A 13136-nucleotide genomic window follows, 5' to 3' on the forward strand; every position below is an offset into this window, starting at 1 on the left:
TTAGATCACTGACATCTAATGTGATTATTGGCTTAGTTAGGTTTACGTCTATCATCTTGCTACTTGTATTCCATTTGCCCCAAGTGTTCCCTGTTCCTCTTCTTTCTTTGTAAAGAATGCTTCCCTTTCTTACGATTCCATTATTTCTTTTGTTAACTTATTGGCTATGGTTCTCAGTTTTGTTTAGTGGTTACATTGGGGTTTAAAGAATACATCTTGAGTATAACAGCCTACCTTGAGGTTGGATTATGTTGCTTCATGTATAGTATAAAAAACTTGCAATATTATACTCCTGTTTATTCACTCCTTCCTCTGTGCTACTATTGCAATAAATTTGACTTACACATGTTATAAAATCCATAATACTTTATGATTTTTGTTTAGTCATCTATTTTTTTAAAGAGATTTAATAAGAAAATATCTTATGTATTTAACCATATAACTACCTTTCCAAGGGCTATTTATTCCTTTTGTAAATCTATATTTCTGTCTGATGTCACTTTCTGCCTGGAGGATTTCCATTATATTTCTTGTAATGAGAGTCTTACTAGTGATTAACTTTAATATGCCTGAAAAAGTAGTTATTCTGCCTTCATTTTTAAGAGAGATTTTCATGGCTTATAGAATTCTACAATGACAGGTTTTTTGTTTTTTGTTTTTTCCTTTTCAGTACTTTAAAATATTTCTCTAATGTCTTCTTGCTTACATTATTTCCAGTGGGAAACTCTGCATTGAATGTGCCTTTTTCCTGTGTCTGCTTTCAGACTTATTTCTTATTATTGAGTTTTAAAAATTTTAATCAAATGTGTTGGCATATGTTTTTTTTCTTGTGCTTGGGCTTCATTGAGTTTCTGGGGATCTGTGGGTTTTTATAGCATTTGCCAAGTTTGGGAATTGTTGGATTGCTATTTCTTCAGGATTTTTTCTGTTTTTTCCTCTCCCCTCCTTCATGGATTCCAATTACATCTACTGATACATTGGCCTTTTGAAGTAGTCTCCCATCTTACTGAGGATTACTTATTTTTTTTTACTCTTTCTCAGTGCTTCGTTTCATATAGTTTCTATTACTATAACTTTAGTTCATTAATCTTTTCTTCCACAATATCTAATCTGCTATCCATCTTATCCAGTGTATGTTGCACCTCAGACATGGTAGCTCCACCTCTAGAGGTTTGATTTGGTTTTTTTTTTTTTTTATCTTTGTGTCTCCATATAATTTTTTGAACATATGGAATACAGTTCTAATAACTGTTTTCATGTCCTTGTCTTTTCATTCTAACACCTATGTCATTTCTGGGTCGGTTTCAATTGCTTGATTTTTCTCCTCATTATTTTCCCTTTCCTTTGCATGCCAGGTACTCTTTGATCGAATGACAGACGTTGTGAATTTTTACTTTGTTGAGTGTGGGTTATTTTTCTATTCCTTTAATATTCTTAAGCTTTGTTATGGGACAGTTAAGCTGCTTGGAAACACTTTGATCCTTTCTGGTCTTGCTTTTAAGAATTTTTTTTACTGAGACCAGAACTATGTTTAGTCTAGTGCTAATTATTCCCCACAACTGAGCAAGACTTTTTTGTGAGTACATTGCCTAATAAATTATGAGCTTTTTCTAGTCTGGCAAAACTATACACTATTCTTGGCCCTGTTGGAGCTCTGAGTACTGTTCCCTATAATTCAGTGGTCCTTTAGAGGAGCAGTTTGCCCCAGGGAGACATTTGGTAATGTCTGAGGACTTTTTTTATTGTCATAGCTAGGGTTGCTACTGATATTTAGTGGACAGAGGCTAGGAATGCTGCTAAACAACCTAGGATAGCCCCCAACAAAAAAGAATTTTTCCATCTAAAATGTCAGTAATGCCAAGGTTGAGCAACTCTGCTACAGCCCTTCCAAATCATTCCTTCCCTGGCCTCCAGTGGTCCCTTCACATGCATGTGCTGGTCAGTACTCTGCTGAATTCTCAAGAAGGACCCTCTACAGACTTTTTTTCCCATGCAACTCCTTTTCTTCAATACTTTGTCCTGCAAATTCTTACCATCTGTTCTACCAAATTTCAGCTCTCGCTTTCTGTCTCACTCTCGTTTTGGCCACACCTTGCTGCATATGGGATCTCAGTTTCCCACCTGGGAATGGAACTGGGCCCCTGCACTGGAAGCACAGTCTTAACTGCTGCACCACTACAGAAGTGCCTCAGCACTGTCTCTGTAGCTTAGGAAGTCAGCTAAGCTCTTCCTGGGCACCTCCTTCCTGTGCTACAGCCTAGAAACTCTTTCAAGGCAGTGAGCAAGGGTAATCAAGGGCTCACCTATTTGTCTCCCTTTCTCAAAATTCACCATCCTTCACTTCTTCATGTCCGTATTTTGAAAGCTTTGTTTCATGTATTTTGTCTACTTTATTGTTGTTGCTATTTTATGTTTAGGCCATGCTATTTTATGTTGTGGCATGTAGGATCTTAGTTCTCCCATCAGGGGATGAACCTAGGCCCCTTGCTTTGGGAGCATGGAGTCTTAACCACTAGACTGCAAGAGTAGCCCCTGTTGCTGTTTTAGACAGGAGGGTAAATCTAGTTCTAGTTACTCCATGTTGGCTGGAAGTAGAAATTGACTTCTTATTTATTATCACTATCAAATATTCTCTTTCTCTCCTGTCTTGTGTCAAGAAAGCGACTTTTCTTGTTTCTAATCTTGTCAACCACTAATTATGCACTATATTTATTTCTGTATCTTCTCAGTAAGCACCACTTTTGTTACTCACGATACACTCTCCATTCCCTATATTTTTCAGTTTGGTTTCTGTTTTAATTTGTGTCTCAAACATGAGATTCACTTGTGTTCTTCTATTTGAAACTGTAAGCTCACATTTTAGTTGTACTTGAATCTAGCATTATTTTAAAAATCACCGTAGCATGATTTTATTTTTGTACTTAATTATTCCAATTCTTTGATTTATAAATTTGTCTCAGGAAGCAAAATTTCCTCTGAATTGAACAATATCCATTGATTTCATCTTGTGTTCAATTAACAGTAATCTAGTTATTCAGTAAAGGAAACATTTTGAAGTTCTTGTGGTATGCAAAGTTGTATTTACTGTTGGATTAAGATAACTGGTAATAAATCATAAATACTAGCTTATTAGGGGAAATATGAGTCATGAATAATAAAAGGCAAAATCTTCTTGGTATTGTGTACAAATAATTTAATTTGTATCATTAACCTCAAATGTGCTGGAGTAAATGAGCATTTCTCTAAAATCTGCTCATCCCTTTGGGGGAGCTTCTCCAAACTATTATTAAGTGAGGAGCCAGTCTATGCAGAAGATATTCAGGGAAATATTCAGGAATTTGTAATCCTTACAGATAATAAATAACAATGGGAGCAAGAGTGAGTTTGACCAAAAGGTTGCTTAATCCTTTGGGTTTGGACATTTGTTTCTATTTCAGTTGCTGTATCAACATATAAGCTTACAGAATTTTAGATGCACACATGATTTTGTCAGCAGCCTGAGAGATTCTAATCATTGGCAGCAAGGGTTTCAAAAATATAGGAAGTCCAGTTACAATCAGATTACTTCCTAAAGATACAATTTTACAATATTTCTTTGGAGTTAGGAACACATAATGATACAATGTGATAATGTCCTGAGTTCTGTGGCCAAGTTTCAAATAATGTTGAAATAATGTATCTAAAATGGAAGATTTGATACCTAGAGTCCCTAAATCAGGACTACCTGCCCATTGATTGAATCTTTCAAATACTTTGCAAGATACTGAGGAAAAACAAATAGCCAAGTAATGATATTTGCTTAAGGCCAGCTGTGTTTTTCCGAGCAGTGCTATGTGTAGTAACTGAGTGGTTTTTCAAGGCACTCATGAAAATTAACCAGATCAGTTTGATATTGTCATATACTTGCCAGTATATAGCCAGTTCAACCAAAAAATTTTGGTCCCCTTTCTCTCTAATAGTTTTCCTACCTTTTCAAAGCTCCCACCCACTGATGAAGCAAAGGTCCTGTTCATTAACCTCTTTATGCTGACTATGCGCACAGCGACCCTCTTCCTTGGGTAGGACTGTGCAATTGCCATCAAAGTGCTTTAACAATTTAGCGCCACTTAAGCAGCGGCATTTTTTTAACCTTCTCATCTTCAGCTTTGAGTGCTGGAGATAATGCAGAAAACTGCCTTTTGAAGTTATATTGAACTCACTGACTTCCATCAGAAGCCTATCAGTTGTTGCAAACGTTACAGTGTAAATTAAATCCTTGAAGAGTCTGAGCCATTTGCAACACTGGAAAGTGAGATGCTAAGGATTTTTTATTGCTTGGAATCCCTAAGCTCAAAATGTCTTTGTCTTTGATGTGTATTTGAATACTCTATCTTGATTTTCCATGGCACTCTAAAATTGCTTCACAAATAGAGAAAAGTCAGATATTTAATGCTAGAGATATTCTATAGAACTCAAGAATACCTAAAATTATCTAGTACTAATTTATTAATGTTTAATTAGAATTGATTTATAACACGGGTAGCATCGCTACAAGGATGCATCTTTGCCACTGTTGATAAATGTTCAAATTACTACTTTGAAGAACTTACCAATTTTTGATTTATCTGATTTGGGAGACTGAAAAAAAAATTGTATCATAAACTATATAGTAAAGAAAATACTTTTACATTCAAAGATCCAAAGGGACAAAGAAAAAGATAGAATGGAAACATGTATGGTCTAACTTAAACATTGGCAATTTTTCTCTAAAAGGGCCAGACAGCAAATACTTTAGACTTTATGGGGTCATCAGATCTCTGTGTTAGTTTCCTAGGGTTCCAGTAACAAAATATCGCAAATTTGGTGTCTTAAACCAACAGAAATCCATTCTTTTGACTCTAGAGGCAAGAAGTATGGAATTGAGGTGTTAGAAGAGCCATGCTCCCTCTGAGATTCTAGGGAGAATCTGTTCCATGCATCTGTCTGGCTTCTGCTGGTTGCTGGCAGCCCTTGGCATCACTAGGCTTATTTCAATCTCTGCCTCCATCCTCACCTGGCCTCCTTTCTCGTTTGTTTGTAATTCTTTGTATCCAAACGCCCCTCTTCTCTCTGTATAAAGAAACCAGTCATTGAAGTTGGAGCCCATGCGAATTTAGCATGATCTCATTCTAACTCTATTATAACTATTAATACAAAGACTATATTTCTAGATAAGGTCACATTCACAGGTACCAGGGGCTAGGACTTGAGCATATATTTTGGGGGAAGTGCAATTTAATTCACTACAGTCTCTGTTGCAATCACTCAATTATGTCTTTTCAGCAGGAACACAGTCCAGGAGAATACATAAACAGACATATGTGCTGCGTTCTAGTAAAACTTTATTTACAAAAACAGGTCATGGGTCAGATTTGGTCAAGGGACTAGTTTTCCAATGCCTCGTCTAACTAATTGAAACAAAACTGCAGCAGAGAAAGAAACTAGTTTTCCCTGGCATTAGTCAGTTTATTTTTAAAGTATAAAAATGCATATATATTTGTATAAATAGCAGTGTGTATACATGCTCAGTCACTCAGTTGTGCTTACCTTTTGTGACCCCATGGACTGTAGCCCACCAGATTTCCTCTGTTCATGGAATTCTCCAGCAAGAATATTGGAGTGGGTTGTCATTTCCTACTCCAGGAGATCTTCCTAACCCCAGGATCAAACCTGCATCTCCTGCATTGGCAGGCAGATTCTTTAGCACTGCACCATGCGGGAAGTCCTATATATGGCGATACTTATTTTTAAAAAGCTGTCAATTTACGGTGACAGATGGAACCTTTATGATGACCTCAAATCCCCAAATTCTATTACCAAAGATGCTTAAATTACAATATTTTTGGTCAGTGAAATGCTTTTTGATGATCGTACAATTATAAGAGTCTACATAAACCTTTCCTCCAAAGAGAGCAAGACTGTTTTGGAAACAAGATTTTCCTTTAACTCAGGGATATTTATTCACTGCATTACAAAAAAAATGTATTTGTTTCCCTCACTATGCATGTGTTCCCTGAGGGCAGGGATGTTGTTTGATTCAGTGGTATGTTCTCAGCATATTAGTCATTCAATAAATATTTATCTAAAGTAACTGTTGTTTGTTGGAATAACAAGAGTGAGTTGGTGGGTTCCTGTTTTATTCCTATTGTATAAAAATACTCCTGTCACCATACCTTGAAATTATTTATTGTCTTAAATAGAAAGGAAAGCTACATTAAGGGAAATCCAATTTCTATTAAAAGCTATTGGAAGGATTGGTAAAGAGAAAAATGGAGTAATGAATCAGCAGGGGTCAGTGAAAAACATTCATCTTTTTAAATCAGAAGGGGTCAGTGAAAAAATTCATCTTTTTAAAATAGGATTCATCAAAAAGAAGACAAAGGTAGGGATTTCAAGATACATTTCAACAACTAAGCTAAAATATTAGCAACTCCTTTTAAGTGCCCAGCTCAAATCATAGCAGAGACAAATGAAACTCCATGTGGAATAGCTGTCAGTATGGGAGGGTGGGATTTTGTTAAGTTGGAGAGATGGCAGGAGGAATATCCAAATTTTTCACGCAGAGGCTCTGGAACTCTGGGGTCATTCCAGCTTAGAGTTTTCCCCATCTCCTCATCACTGGATAGAAGGCAGAAGTGAGAAAGTGAAAAGTATTAGGAGCTGTAATTTTGCTCAGAAAGAATTGAGACTTGTTGACAGTCGGCACAGATGTCAGCTGAGCCACTGTCAGTGAATCAGAGTTAGCTATGAGACTCCATGTTGGAAGCACAAGAAAGAGCAGGGTAATGTACATCCTGGCGGCTGAGGTTGAAGAGACAGGGAGAGACTGCTTGGGAGAAGGGCTTTATAAGTGGAAGAAAGTAGCTATATATGAGTCCCAGCACTAAGGACGTGGAACCCCAGAGAAAGACCAGGGGCCACTGGGACTCAACTGTTTCAAGTTGATTATGGAATTAGTCAAGTAAAAAGTGAGTTTAGGAAAGGAGTGGGGGTAGGGAAAGGCCTGAGAGCTGAAGACAAGGCCTTTGGGGACCTTCAGATTAAAAGGAGAGACAAAATGAGAAAGAATAAAGACAAAGGAGGACCAATTAAAATGTGGATCAGCCCTGGGCCACTCTCCCTTTCCTGGGCTCGCATCTTCAGGGACAGAGGCTTTTCTGCCCACCTTAACGCCTGTCAGGAAATTCAAGAAAAAGAGTAGGTAGGCAAAGAAACACTATTCATTCACCTTGCTTCTTCTGACTCATTCTTGCTACTGGCTCTTGCAAGAAACTACCCCATCAAATTAGCTACTCAAATTGCCTTAAATATCAAGATAGTGCTGCTTCAATGCATTTTCTCAAGAGGAAATGCTTTTGAAGGAGAGGAATAGGAGAGAAAGATCCACTTTTGCCACCAGTCAAGACATGTAGGTCCTTAACACATGATACCTGTGCCCTCTGAAGGAAATGTCTATAAAATAAAATAAAATAAATGTTCGGTGCACTTAACAAAGTTTCACTTCTAAGAAGCTCCCAATTTTCTCTTGTTCTTTAAAAAAAAGATTAAAGAAATAAAAGTAGTATTTTTTTTTAAAGAAAATTTTTTCGTGAATAAAGAAAATGCGGCAGGAGAAAACTTTTCCATTGTGGAAAATTTAGAAAACATTGAGGCCAGTTCTTAGCTAGCTTCTGGATCAAGATTTGACCTTGAGCTTATTTTGTGTGTGTGTGTGTATTAAGGTGATGGAGAAGGAAATGGCAACCCACTCCAGTAATCTTGCCTGGAGAATCCCACGGACAGAGGAGCCTGGTGGGCTGCTATCCATGGGGTCAGAAGAGTCAGATATGACTTAGCAACTAGATCATCATTAAGGTGAAGATTCGATGTAGTAGCTTCAACAGGGACTCATAACACTCATTACCAGAAAGTACGCCTCACTTCCTGATGAGACAGGACACCTTAAACTGATTTCACCAGTGTTCATTTCTGGGGGAAAGTGAGTTTCCACCATATGCAATAACACCCTTCCCTCCCACCATTCTCCAGGTTAAGGAGGCCATCGGGTTTTAGATGAACATAATGCTGACAGAGGATGAGATGGTTGGATGGCATCACCAACTCAATGGACATGAGTTTGTGTAAGCTCTGGGAGTTGGTGATGGACAGGGAAGCCTGGTGTGCTGCAGTCCATGGGGTCGCAAAGAGTCGGATACGACTGAGTGACTGAACTGATGCTGACATCATGCCACCTTTTATCTCCACAGGCAGACCACTGAGGATGGACCCCTGAGCCAACCCGGCCACAGCCAGGACTGATGTGCCCCCGGAAGGAATGAAGTATGGATGTGAAGGAACGGCGGCCCTACTGCTCGCTGACCAAGAACCGCCGGGAGAAGGAGCGGCGCTATACGAACTCCTCGGCAGACAACGAGGAGTGCCGGGTTCCCACGCAGAAGTCTTACAGCTCCAGCGAAACCCTGAAAGCCTTTGATCACGATTCCTCACGGCTGCTTTACGGAAACAGAGTAAAGGATTTGGTTCACAGAGAAGCGGATGAGTTCTCCAGACAAGGTAGGTAGGTCCTTGTCCAAGTGAAACGGCGGGCACGCTTAGTTCGCGCTAACTTGCTAGTGTCAGGATGCCATGATTATTTTCTTAGATTGATGTTCTAGCATCTGATTCAGACTTTGAGATGTTAGGTGATCCCAGAGTCTTCCACGTTAGAGGTGGAAAGCCACCCAGACACAAGTCCTTCCTGCACACAGTCAGAGTGTTGGAACATAAACTATCTGGGCACCTCCCAGGCTCAGGAAGATGCTCACAGACAGTGTTTTTCTAGTTAGAATTGGTGTAAGGAGAACAGAACTGTCGGTGAGGAAACCCATCTTTATTCTTCCTCTGGATCATCTCCTGATCCATCCAGCCCAGCTGCTTCTGAGTGTTTATAGGAGAACCTGCTTCAGAAGAGTTCCATTTTGTCACTCAAAGGCAATCTAGGTCATTAAGGTTAAAACATCCTAGTTTCCCATAATATAATCTGTTATGGTTTGATCATTCACATTTATTTGTGGAACATTTTTACACTCTTGTTTTCTGCCTGCATGTTCAACCAGTGAAGCAGTGACTGCTGTAACTTGACCTCACAATCCTAGCCCTTCTGATATCCACCCATTAAAGACAGTAGCTTCTTTAAAGTTAGCATAAGTGTTAGTTGCTCAGTCGTGTCTGACTCTGTGTGACCCCATGAACTGTAGCCCACCAGGGTCCTCTGTCCATGGAATTCTCCAGGCAAGAATACTGGAGTGGGCTGCCATTTCCGAACAGGGAAATCTTCCTGACCTATGGAACAAACCCGGGTCTCCTGCATTGCAGGCAGATTCTTTACCATCTGAGCCTGGGAAGTGTACATAGAGACATTCTGTTTCTTCTAACATAGTCTTGAGATATGTGCAACATCACTACTAATAAAATCTCCTTGCTCCTGCATTGTACACTTACCCATAGCTTAGCCTTGCTTAGCAAATTGCATCAAGAAATGAGGAAAAATAAACTTCAAAATAAAGAATATATTCATTCTTTTCTAGTCACCTTACAGAAAATGTGACTCAGTTTGATCCTGAGCAGGAACAAATTTCAAAAAAAGTAATAATGCAATAAATCATTCAAAAATTTGAAAAATTTTGCACGTTTTTTTCCTTCTCTGCATTGTGAAAAGAGCCATCCTAACTAGATTGAAATAGCGTTCCCTCACCTAAAACCAGTTTATGTCAAGACGACTTATCTGATTTACCAAAGGGAGATTTTTCCCCCCCACTTACTGCCTAAATTTTTTCCTTCCCCCACCTGCCTTACTAATTACATGTATCAAATTGCATGAAAGAGGACAAAATTGTTTAACAGTTTTAATCCAGTTTTTAGAGGAAATATGGAACACATATTTGAGATAGGTACTCTTGCTAAATTGAAGGTCTTGAGCTTGTTGTCCAAGGAAAAGTGAAAGTGAAGTCACTCAGTCGTGTCCGACTCTTTGCGACCCCGTGGATTGTAGCCTACCAGGCTTCTCCAGGGATTCTCCAGGCAAGAATACTGGAGTGGGTTACTATTTCCCTCTCCAGGGGATCTTCCCGATCCAAGGATCGAATCCAGGTCTCCCGCATTGGAGCCAGACGCTTTAACCTCTGAGCCACCAGGGAAGCCCCTGTTGTCCAATGGGCGATCATTCTAAACCCGATTTTTTGTTTCATGTTGTCTATACAGCTACTGTAGATTATCAGGGTATATTTTTCACCAATTACAAAAATAGGAGGTACTGTAGACATGCAGGTAATGGGAGCCTGATGAAGTCTTGCCTTTTATAACGAAAATAACTGTGTAGTGACCTATTGGGGAAAAAAATACCTTGTGGAATACTATTAGAGAAAAAAGCTGCAAATGTGGCATGATGCACCCAGGAAACACATCCCCACCCCAAGCAGCCGTTTAGTTTTGGCACAGAAAAGGATGCTTAACAGGTTAAAAATAGCGAGCTGAAATTTTCACCTCCCAGGCAGCGTTAATCCAGTGCAGACTGTTGTTGATGACATGGCGAGACCATCTGTGGAAACCCTGGAACCTTAGACTTAGGGGACCAGGCAGTCCTATTACCCGGCTCCTTGCCAGCCAAGGACTAGAGCGGGAAGGGGCCGGAGGAAAGAGACAGAGAGCCGGGCCGCTGACAGAGGCCTCCTGTCAGGAGAGACTGAGGGGAATAGTGCGAGGAGGGTGAAGAGCAGAAGGGAAAGGAAAAGCGAAAGTGCAGCGTGTGCTGGTGCTACAGCGCACTCGACATGTTCACAAATCAGATCATATTAAAAACATAAATGGAACGCACCGCTATTTACAGCCAAGGCGTGCTGACTCCTTACCTCGCTGCCGTCTATGTGCTGGGAGGTGTGTGCACCATCACTGAAGTCTCCCAGCCCCTTGGGAGGTGGGGCCCGAGAGGAGGATCCTTTCGCAAGTTGAGACAGTCAAGCCTGGAGGCCTGAGATCCCATGGTCAGTGAGGGCCCCACGGGGACTTGAACCCGGGGCCATCTACCTCCAGTGCTCAGGCTTCTAACCTCTGTGCGTTTGCTAAAGCAGAAAGCAGGCAATTTAGTGTCATCCTTGCCCTGCAGTTTTGTGCAGTCAATTTTAGCCAGCTTTGATGGTACTGAAAGGAGGAGACTGAAGACATATGTAAAAAATAAAACTAACGTGATTTTGTGATTGGGTGGATGAGGATGGGGTCGGGGAGAGAACTATTGCAAATGCTTTTTCTTCCCTGTGGTTTGATACAGGGAATGCTTATAGCAGGAGCAGTAGGTGAGGAAGGGAACAAGTCAAATCTGCTCTCAGATTATGTTTCCCGAGCAAGAGTAATGAAACCTCCTCCCCAGCCTTCATTTTCTTTGAACCTGACAAATGTCAGTTTTTCCTCCCTGACTATTATGCTGTGGGATTAATTATTTAATTGACAAAATGTGCTTCCTGCCACAGCTCTTGACATCATACACATAATAAAAATGAAAGATTAAAAATATTAATAGTAGCCAAAGATCATTGAATCCCTTCCAAAGAATTATGCTAATTGAGCTTGTCCGTGGAGTTCTAAAACACCTTGTCAGTCCAGACCCACTTCTTTGAATGACATGAGAAAATGTGCCTTCAGCTGGAGGAAGGGATAAAGAGAGAACCCACCCCTACCCCCGGAGGCTCAGTGGTAAAGAATTCGTCTTGCCAATGCAGGAGACGCAGGTTAGATCCTTGGGTTGGGAAGACCCCCTGGAGAAGGAAATGGCAACTCACTCCATTCACATCCTGGGAAATCCATGGACAGAGGAGCCTGGCAGGCTACAGCCTTTGGGGTCACAAAGAGTCAGATATGACTTAGCAACGAGACAACAACAACCCATTAATTCGATTACATAGAAAAATCAAATCTAGAAATACAGTAATTTTAATCAACTATTAAAAAAAAACAGAAATACAATTTCCTTATTTTTATCAACCAATTTTATGGTCAATTCTCAAACTTGGTTTTAATCATTTTTATGGCTTTACTGACTGGTAGGTGACTATTTTAAGTTATATGTTCTATTTAGATACTGTAAAGCTGAGGATGGCTTCCTTTTTACAGTGAAGTGTAATTTGACTGGATCTTACACAGATCTCTTTTTGTCTCCCCTTTTAAATCTCTCCTTGTGGTTTATTGGATGATGGAAAGAGTTGTCTTTTAGCAGCTGTGGAGCTCACTGTAGGTGTGTTGGAGTTTGGCTAATAGTGGGTTCTTTGGCATCTTGGACACTATTTTCTTGATTCATTTTTGAAGGGAATTTATCCCATCAGATGTGAGACAGATTTCTTATGAAACAGCTGCATAAGATCATCCCCAGTTTTTAGAGAAGTGATAAAATATCTTCTTTTCGGCACTATGTACATTGCCTGTAATGTTCTTGACCACACGAGAAACCTCATCAATCCAACGCAGAATGTTGGCCCTGAAGGTGAATTTTGAAATGAGGTGACATCTGGAAATGGGAACACTTTTGTTCCACAGAACTATAAGCCTGAAAAAAAGAAAAAGAAAATCACCTCTGAGATAATCTTAACCCAAAGTATTTATCTGTTAGTCAGCCATTGGGTTTAAGGTTGTGAATCTCAGGATTTTAAAATGAAAAGATTACCATTTACTTTTCTGTTATACAATGTCAGTGGGAAGGAAGGCTATCTGTTCTTACATCTGAAAAGCAGACAGCATTATGTTTGTGTTTGTACCACACCTGAAATCAAAATAGAGAATCCACTTATAGTGTAGGGAAGGGAAGGATGGAGGTAGATGGACAGGCCAATACTCTCTGACTTCCTAGAGTGGCTCACATGCTTTCCTGACCACTTGCTTCTGGTCCCGGAAACTTTCCACTCTCCTCACTGCTGCTCTGGGATTTGTCTTCTCTTCCTGCTCATCGTCAGCAGTCCCTGGCTCCCATGGACATGACTTCTCACCTCGAAACATGGCTGGTCCAAGGCCAGTAGGTAGGTCCCACAAGCCCCAAAGCCTCCCACTGCTCTTTCTTAGAGGGTTGCATCCTGAGTCCCAGTCCTTTTATATAAGAT

The 13136-nt window shown here is 40.0% G+C and overlaps 1 protein-coding gene across 1 annotated transcript in view; it reads left to right on the forward strand.

Annotated features, from left to right (window-relative positions):
• Positions 1-13136, forward strand: part of TENM3 (teneurin transmembrane protein 3) — a 588433-nt gene that overhangs the window by 126613 nt on the left and 448684 nt on the right. Inside the window, exon 2 of the mRNA XM_010835814.1 lies at positions 8265-8571. Coding sequence (XP_010834116.1) covers positions 8340-8571 — 232 coding nt within the window. The 5' untranslated portion in view covers positions 8265-8339. The remainder of the gene's footprint in view (positions 1-8264; positions 8572-13136) is intronic.

Source organism: Bison bison, unplaced genomic scaffold, assembly GCF_000754665.1.
Source record: "Bison bison bison isolate TAMUID 2011002044 unplaced genomic scaffold, Bison_UMD1.0 scf7180017864050, whole genome shotgun sequence".
In the NCBI taxonomy this organism is placed as follows: Eukaryota; Metazoa; Chordata; class Mammalia; order Artiodactyla; family Bovidae; genus Bison; species Bison bison.